Here is an 8,999-nt window from a genome sequence, read left to right on the forward strand (position 1 = left end):
CCAGTCTTTCTCTTTAATCTTTCCAAGCACTGGGAACTCAGGTATGCCTCACCATAGCTGACAAAAATTCTTATAATAATAAAAAATTCTAGATGTATTTGAAAGCATTCCTCTAATTCTGAAACTAGGTATTTTCTTGAAAGTATTTTCCCTGTAAATATCTAATCTCTCCTAAGATCCAAAGCGATCAGGCTAGCCATTCTTGCACTGAAACCTTTCAATCTGTGATTCTCTCAACCCTGGAGATGATTTTAACAGATACTATGTCACTGTGGTGGAGGGCTTACAAAAACTGGTTGTTGACTCCAAAGATAATACTTTTGCTAAAATGCATCAAATTTAACCTTTAAGTTCAAAGCATTTTGTTGTGTATAAATTATACCTTTCTGAAATTATGTATCCAAAGAAAATTATTTCAGAGAAATAAAAAGTACGAGTTTCGTGGGACTTTATAGAATTAACAATTTCCCAAGCAAATAACTGAGAGGACAAGACTGCATGAGAGATGGGCAGTGAAACAGACAGACATGAAAGTCGAGGAAGAGCACCCAACTCAAGAGCTGGACGTTTATTTTAGAGCAAGGGGGAGAGAATGCCAAAGAATATGAACGAATGAGAATGTGGGAGACAGGAAAATAGAGACGAGAAAAAGAATTTTTTTTTTTTTTTTTGGTTTTTCGAGACAGGGTTTCTCTGTAGCTTTGGTGCCTGTCCCGGAACTAGCTCTTGTAGACCAGGCTGGCCTCGAACTCCCAGAGATCCGCCTACCTCTGCCTCCCAAGTGCTGGGATTAAAGGTGTGCGCCACCACCGCCCGCTGGAAAAGAATTTTTGAAAAAGGCAAATCTACCGATATTTAAAAGAATCAGGAGTAAGAAATAATATTGTCTATTAATTGACACTGTCCAAAATGAAAACTTAAAAAGAATTATGTTGTTGGGAGAAATAAGTAATATCATCTGCCACTAACTTAAGTAAATCTACACAGGGAGAATCAAAACTAGTTAATAATTCGTTTTATAGAATTGTGTAAAAAAATCTCAAAATTTGTCTACTCATTTAAAAATAGTGCTGGGCCTGATGTTGTTCATTTTAAGCAGTGTTCAGTAGGCAGAAAAATGTATTCGCATTACAGTTTAAGGTCAGCTTGATCTAAACAGTGAGTTCCAAGACAGCCAGGGTGCTAAACAAAGGCACTGTCGTCTCAAAGCAAACAAACAAAAAATATTACTAGAGCACATCCCTCCAATAAATTTCTTGGTTTTATTTATTTTGTAGGGCAATCAAAAAATACAAACTAGGAAAATTCGTCACATTTGTAAATCTACTCTGTTGCTAACACTTACTGTCCAGTTAGGAAGTTTCTTACACGTACTTAATCAAGTTCTAAAAGCAATCTTTTGTTGACAAGTCGTGATTTTTTTCCAATAGCATGGCTCACAGCCCAGAAGACTGGACTAAAATTTACACTGTGGTCTGGGATGACTTGAATTCCTCATCTTCCTGCTCCTACCTCCCCAAATAAGATTATAAGTAGAAACCATGATTTAAACTTCTTACTTTTAATGCATTCCTACCCTAGCACATGACCCACTCTGAACCATCTTCAGCACTGTGCCTCCGATCAGTGAGCCCTTCTTTAAACATCTTATACTTGCCACCAGCAGGAACGCTTCGGAAATGCTCTTGTCGTAGCATCCAGTTCACTGCCTCTCTCTGGTAGGGCCTCAGTACTGGGATTAACGCAGGATGCTGGACATCCACTTGGACTGACTGTGTTTCTCGCTGGTGTGTTTGCTTCACAAAGTGATAGAGCTCATCAATGTCCTGGCCCTCTGGCTCACTCTCTGAATCTTCCTCATCTTCTTCCAGCACATCTGTATATCCAACAAAGGTACTCATAACAGGATCCGCATTGTAAGCCACAGCATTGTTTTTTCTAATTAAACCCTTGCCCTCCTACTCTGTGTTTTAGACAATATTTCACAATACAATACTTTCTGGATTGGCCTCATCCAAAATACTCAATCTTCTGAGGACTGGGAACGTAGGTGCATGTGCTATACGGCCTTCTAACTGCTGGTCCTTACAGGAGGACCCAAGCACCCATTAATCTCCACCGTCCTGCTCTGTGTGTTCTTTACTGGAAATCCCTTCTCCCCAAAATATCTACTTATGCATTCTTTAAGAGTTCAAATGCTGCTTGGTATCAATGTTCTCCTCACTGTCCATCTGCTATTTTATAATTTGGCTATAACTATGTGTTATAAACTACCTGCTTTTCAATTTATATGTACTTGTCACAGTCCCTCAGAGAAACGGACATGTTCTGTTCTCGTATTTAGTAACTGTGAAGAACTGAATATGTATTTCATCTGTGATTTATAAATTAACTTATTTCACTTTTACATCTTAACATAAAAATCCTATTTTTATGCTTATTAAAATAAGGGTTCTCATTAATTTTTCAGGGTAAGAAGAAAAAGTGAGCTGCTGGTAGTAGCAGAAGCTAGTGAAGAAACATGCTGAAATCATTAATCTGCGTCAAGCTGTCCCATTTCACTGGAGGAACACAAACTGCCCTGTATAAGACTCGTACTGTAACTTAAACAAATAAAAACCCTAAACACACTTGCATTATTCTTTCAATGTGAAGAAATGAACTATTTTTATTTCCAAACTGTTCTCAAAGAGGACATGGTAAAACTACTTGGTTTTACAGAACATACCTAATATGCTCAGTTACAAAGAGTGTACTGAAGAATCTACAAATTCTTTTCAATACAAAGTATCATATAGGATTTTCATAACCAGTGTTTAATTATGCATTTATTTCATATCAGCACCACAAAATAATTAATGTAATCAAGTATTGATATCTAAGCTTGAAGTTTTCTTCAGAGTACTGAAAGTTCAGGCATGTTCCACAATAGCTGTCTAAAATTTTTATAACTTAAAAAAAAAACCTTTAATGTTTTGATAGCGTTTCTAATTCTAAAACAAGATATTTTGTTCCCTAATTGTCTAACTTCCAAAATAACTTACTACTCTTAGTATTATGAAGTTTTGAAAGAATGAGCTATGGCATCAATTTACCTACCATGTTCAAAAACAGATTTCCAAAACATTCTAACATGAAATGTTCTGTAGGGCTGAGGCTATAGATCAGAAGTACAGTACTTGCCTAGCATGTATGTAGTTCTGAGACACATAAAGGGAAAAAGAAAACAAAGGAAAGGAATAGGGGGACAGAATGCCCTACAAATTGCATCAAAATACCAAACATACTAAGTTCTCCAGCGTAACTTGGAAAATCCATGCTGAGTCTCCAGCAGCATAGCAGAATGCACCGCAGTCAGTCCATGTCTACCAGTGCTTTCTGTATCTTTACCACTGAGTTATATTCTCTGATATTCACAGGCCTTTAGTTTAGTTAGTTAGGTTAGTGGCAGTTCTAACCAAGGATTCCACATCCTACCAACAAACAACAAAGTCATCTGCTCTTTATAAAAACCTGGCTCTTGAGATTCTCTATCATACTGCAAAGGTGAGGTAGATTAAAAGGCAGTAACAATCTCGGGCTATTACAGAATTTTGCAGAAAAGGAAGGAAAGAATCAAACCAGTTCAAATGTATTTTGATTGCCTTTTGACTTTGTATATTGATTTTACAAAACATTTCTTGAACTCTGTGCCTAATGCTAAGCAAATATAGTGAAAGAACAAATCTTATCAGTGAGGGCATTTCAGATACGATTTTGTCATAGATACTATATGGAGATCATTTAAGTTTCTTCATTTTTTATTATTCATTCTCAAGTTATTATATATAAAAGTTGAGGAAAAACTGACAACCCCAAAATGCAATTGTAAAGTTTACTTTAATAATTACCTGGAATAACAAAATTATATAACTTTTCCATCACTCTCTTCATGAGCTGATTGAACTTTTTCATTCTTGAACTTGCATCACTCATAAAGTCTAGTCTTGTTAGGCCCGCTTCCAAGATATAAATTCCAACCTAAAAAGAAGTAAAGTCTTACTAGCAATATACCATTCTTTATAAGGATACAAGGAAACCTTTTCCAAGGTCACTATTTCTAAAGAAAAAGGTTGCTTTTTTTTTAATGTATATGGGTGTTTTATCTGTTTCTGCATGGTGTGTGCATTGCCGGTGGAGGCCAAGAGAGGACAGTGAGTCCCTGGGGACAGGAGTTACAGATGACTACTAGTTGGCATGCGGGTACTGGGAACTGAACCTGGGTACTCTGCAAAAGCAGTTAGAGCTCTTAACCACTGAACCATTTCTCTAATCCCTATATTCAGTATTTCTTAAAGGCTTTAACAATGTCTGCCCCATAGGCATGAGATACATTTTTAATTTCATAAATTCATTCTGTAAATGCCTAAGATGCATAAATGAAACAAAGACTTCCTTAATTGGGACCAAACACAGGAGAATGTTACAAAAACTTCAACTCTACCCACCAAGTCACTAGTGTCTAAACCCAGTGAGCATCTGAATAAGCAGTGAAGCTTGTTGCAATGAAGCATCTCCCAGAAAACTAAACGCACGCGCTCACTCTTTTGTGATTAAGTTTGGGAATCTTTATCACTGGATCAAATATCAAATAAAAGGTGGAAGAAAACAGACCTTGACTAATGTTAAGTAAAACAATGCAGCTATTGAATCATAAGAGTTGAAATATCTAAATCTGAGTACAGGCAATGATATTTAGGAATAAGAGAAATTTAGGAAAAATAACTTTTGTTTATACTCAAACATTCTCGTTTTTAAAATAGTAAGTCCATATGAGGCAGCCGACACAGCTTAAAGTGTCTAACAGACAATTCACTTTCTTATTTCTCCAGTTCCCCTGGCACCAGACTCCCTAATGACTGAAATCCTTCATCTCTACTGCTGAAATAGAAGAATCCAGTAACATTCAGAGTGACAAGTGAGTTACATTTCAGGCCTGTGTACACTTGCCTTTTGTTCACTTGGTAGTGACAGATATTTGCATTTTTATAAAAATCAAGGTCAGGAAAAATGGAAGAGATAAAGATTAGCTTTCAAGAGTAGAATACATACACACAAGCCATGAACTCTTACATCCCAGCTATCACTCAGCAAAATACTGGTCCTTAAAATCAGTAGACAGAGAACTGTATGGTTATGAGTTTCATGTCCACAGTTAACTGCTGCACAATGCTTCCAACTGTTCTTTATTCTTCAAATTTTGAAATAAGTCTATGACCATTCCATCTTGAATACATCAGATCTCTCCAGAAAAAAATAATTAGACCTACTGATAGAATTGCTTTTGAGAAATGTGAAAAAAAAAATTCAGAGACACAAAGATGAAGCAGTATCTCAGAATTTTTCCTTCAGCCTTTAGCATACGGCATATAATCCCTTTTTAAAATATACCTATGGCATTATCTCACCTGCCTCTAGAAAAATCTATCATGAAAGAATGGGTATTATTTAGAGTTCATACAGAAAAAGGCTGATATTAGAACATTTGAATGATCTGTAATATTTACACAACTTACTGGATGCACAACTTGAAATGAATTATAAATTTACTGATGATGTTAGGTACTAGGCACTTTAATTAGGCAGTGAAGATAAAGACCTCACAGTTTAGAAATTATGAAAGATCTGAAATCTAAGTGCAGTTTAAGCAGTCGAAAGAAGAAAACTAACAAACACCAAAACCAAAACCAAAATAGGTATTAGATATTCTGGGTCAGGGCTTGTAACACCATGCCTGGGGCTTAAGGAAAGTTCTCCCTGCATGAGACTCTTTCTGAACAGACTACCAGAGAATGACATATAGTTAGTAGAGAAGGGGAAGAAATTAATTTAGGCAGAGGGAACACAGACAGAAAGAATCTGTTTGGGAAACAAATTAATTTGGAATTTCTGGAGCAAGATAAAAACGCACAGTGATAAAGGGTAGGATTCAATGACCTAACAAACAGGAAGTTGTATGTCGGAGTAGAAAGGCTATACTCAAGTTCTACAATTAGGAAATTAATTCATAACATATCATTTCTGGAACAAAGTAGACAAGGATTTGAAAAACAAGGTATTAGAATGCAAGATGGTAAGGACCAAAGCAAGTAAGAGAACACAGAAGCAGGAAGGAAAACTCAGGGCCATTTCCTCAGGAAAATGTCGCCTAGGCTATAAATGATGGGCAGGAAGATAGTTACGTTTATTTAAAGCCCTAATGTATTCCTTGAAAGAATAATGAGACACTTATTGCTGGGTTTTGAAACTGTCTAAGCTAACTTTAATGTGGAACCTTATAATACAGCACAGTGAGTGAGTACCTTAATCGTATGACTTCCTTCTGGTCTCTGATAAAGTTTTATTCCTCTTTTCTTCTGCAGCCAAGCCAAATCCTGTAACATGTCACTACTGAAGGACGATTCCACTCGAAGACCCTTGCTGCAAACATCAGCCGATTCTTTGCATACACTTTCTTGCTTCTCTGCATCTTTACATTCTGAATGGACATAGATCAGGAACTGATTGCTTGACTCTGAACTCATCAATGCAAAACTCCTTTCAGAAAAATGTTCAACTAAACTCTCTTCAGGGAGAAGCTGAAGAGCAAAATCTCCCAGAAATGCTTTCCAAGAATGATCGACATGATAGGGAGAAATTATAACATTCAACTTTACAGACAAAGGGGTCTCTTTTTCAGTGGATTCTAAGGTGCTCACAGCCTCTGAACGCCTCTTCTTATCCCTGTGAACTACATCTTCAGGAGGGTCATCATCTATGAGGATGCAATCAGAGGAAGAGTCTGCACCGGAGCAGGGCTGCTCAATGGTCAAGGTGAGAGGTTCATTCCTCAGGTCTTCATGCATGTTCCAGTGCAGCTGCTGCTGCCTTTCCTCATCGACCTTCACTGGGGGAGCGCGTTTCCTTCGGCTGCTCATCTTCACACTTTCTTGGTTATTTAATATGAATTCTAAAAGAAAGATATATAGAAAACAAGGGGTAAATTTCTAAAAAGCCTTAAGCCAAATAATTTGGTTATAAAAGCTCCCCAGAGACTTCCGTTTTAGAACTGATCCCTGGCTGGTGGTACTGCTTTGGGAGGTTCTGGAAACTTTAGATGGGGCCAAGGCGTAGGGAGTGTGACGCTGGTTACTGAGACTGGAGGACCACTCTTGTTTCCTGTCCTGTCTGTTTTCTTACCTATCAAGATGTGAACAAGCTACCTTACTACCCTGTGGTCACCAGGCCGGACTCACCCTCACTGTGTCTCCTATCATGACGAACTGTTCTCTCAACTCCCTGTAGCTTTTTTCTTCTCTGGTATTTGGTCACCTCAAGGAGAAAACTAATATGTAAGGAACACATTAACCATGATCTCACGTATCCATTAGGTTTCACTCATCTTTACTGGAAAAATTTCATTGAGACAATCAACTAACTGTACAAAAGAAAACAAATGATAAAACTACATTCGATGGGCGAAAACTAAGAAGACAACCCCCTCACACAGCCGGAAATAAAAGCTTGTTTCAAATGTGAGTTGTATTTAAACGCACACCACTACTGAATAAGTCCAGTGTGCTTTACAATCCTTAAGCATCAAACCTCGAACGACCCCTATATAGTTTAAAATCCCTTCGAAACATCCTCTTTTTCAAAGAGAAACAATAACACACAATGGTGTTTTGGATCAACAGACAAGAAGAATAAGAGAGGCTCCTTAGACAAAGAACGAGGTGGCGACAGCAATCATGGGACGTGAGCCAACCCAAGCGCAAAGAAGACAAAGACAAACGTGTAGTAGAGAAAGTTACAAAGACTGCTCAAGATAAATTCAAGCCATCTGGAGTAAAAGGCACCGAGTAGAAATGGCCAGTGGTGAACAGTGCTGCATGCACCTCAGACAGGGTACCTCTGGCCATGAATCCACACCTCCTCATGAACCAGCGCTACTTCAGAGTCGAAAGGCACAGCGTGCACAGGTGCCAGGGTGGTTTGGAAAGCGAGGGCAACTGAGCACTGGGAGCCTAACTTGCACGTCTCTGCACCTCTTTCAGGCACCTGCAGCCACAAGCACCATCAGCCCCTAGGGCACGTCCAAGGCACAGCACGGTCCCCCTCGGTCACCCTCCTGAAAGGAGCCCGCTGCCAGCACCGGCGGCTCAAGCTCCCGTAGGGACGGCTCGAGACCGGGCCTCGGGCACGCGGGTGTGGGCAGCAAGCCCCCGTCCCACGCGAGGCGGGCACGGCCCACGCTCGGGCTGGGGACCAGTCCGGGGAACTCGCAAGGCCGGTCGCCTCCGATCCTGGAACACCACCGGAGCTCTGAGCATTTCCCGGTGACCCAGAGCCAACCTCCCTCCGCGACCTCTAACCTCTGACCCCACAGCCGCCCTGGCCTACCTCAGCCGGTACCCCAGCGCCAGCCCCTAGGCCTGGCCTTCCTCAAACACTGCAGACCCCAGGTCGACATCCGCCACACACACACCTGCTGGAGCCGCGCACGCGCGCCGAGCGCTGGGTGGAGACCGGCGCCCAGGCCGGAAACCGCAGGGTAGAAGTGTCGGGCCCAAATAAACGCGCCGGACCGGACGCGACACAGCGGGACGCCCCGCCCCTTCTCCCACGCTGGCTTCAAAGGGCGCTACTGCGCAAGTCCCGTCCCTGAAGCCCCTGTGGGAAGACCTTTGAAGTCTCGCGATGTTTGTTCCCATCTCTTTCCCCGGCGTACCATGCTATTAGTAACGCAGAATGGGCGGGGACCCAAGTAGGGGGCGGGGCTCCAGCCCCAGAGAGGGCGGGGCTCCTTCCCAGAGCGGGCCAGATGAGTTGTGGGGTTAATAAAAAAAAAACAGAAAACTTACGTAAAACTAAATTCACGATGTCAGACAGTTACAATACCCAAACAATCTACACAATAGGGATAAAACTACTAAGCCAAAAGAATTTGATTTAACAAGAAAACAAAACGTAGAGATGTC

The 8,999-nt window shown here is 40.4% G+C and overlaps 1 protein-coding gene across 2 annotated transcripts in view; it reads right to left on the minus strand.

Annotated features, from left to right (window-relative positions):
- Shprh (SNF2 histone linker PHD RING helicase) overlaps positions 1 to 8,626 on the minus strand; it is a 70,760-nt gene extending 62,134 nt beyond the window's left edge. Inside the window, exons 1-4 of one of the 2 annotated variants that reach the window (XM_041680140.1) lie at positions 8,507 to 8,626; positions 6,342 to 6,988; positions 3,891 to 4,020; positions 1,658 to 1,876 (exon numbers count right to left, since the gene is read on the minus strand). In XM_041680140.1, coding sequence (XP_041536074.1) covers positions 1,658 to 1,876; positions 3,891 to 4,020; positions 6,342 to 6,956 — 964 coding nt within the window. In that variant the 5' untranslated portion in view covers positions 6,957 to 6,988; positions 8,507 to 8,626. Of the gene's footprint in view, positions 1 to 1,657; positions 1,877 to 3,890; positions 4,021 to 6,341; positions 6,989 to 8,421 lie in introns of both variants that reach the window. The other variant, XM_041680139.1, reaches the window with a different exon arrangement.
- Between the last annotated feature and the right edge of the window lie 373 nt (positions 8,627 to 8,999).

Source organism: Microtus oregoni, unplaced genomic scaffold (genome assembly GCF_018167655.1).
Source record: "Microtus oregoni isolate MIOR12 unplaced genomic scaffold, Mior012 000033F_ref0000390, whole genome shotgun sequence".
Lineage (NCBI taxonomy): Eukaryota > Metazoa > Chordata > Mammalia > Rodentia > Cricetidae > Microtus > Microtus oregoni.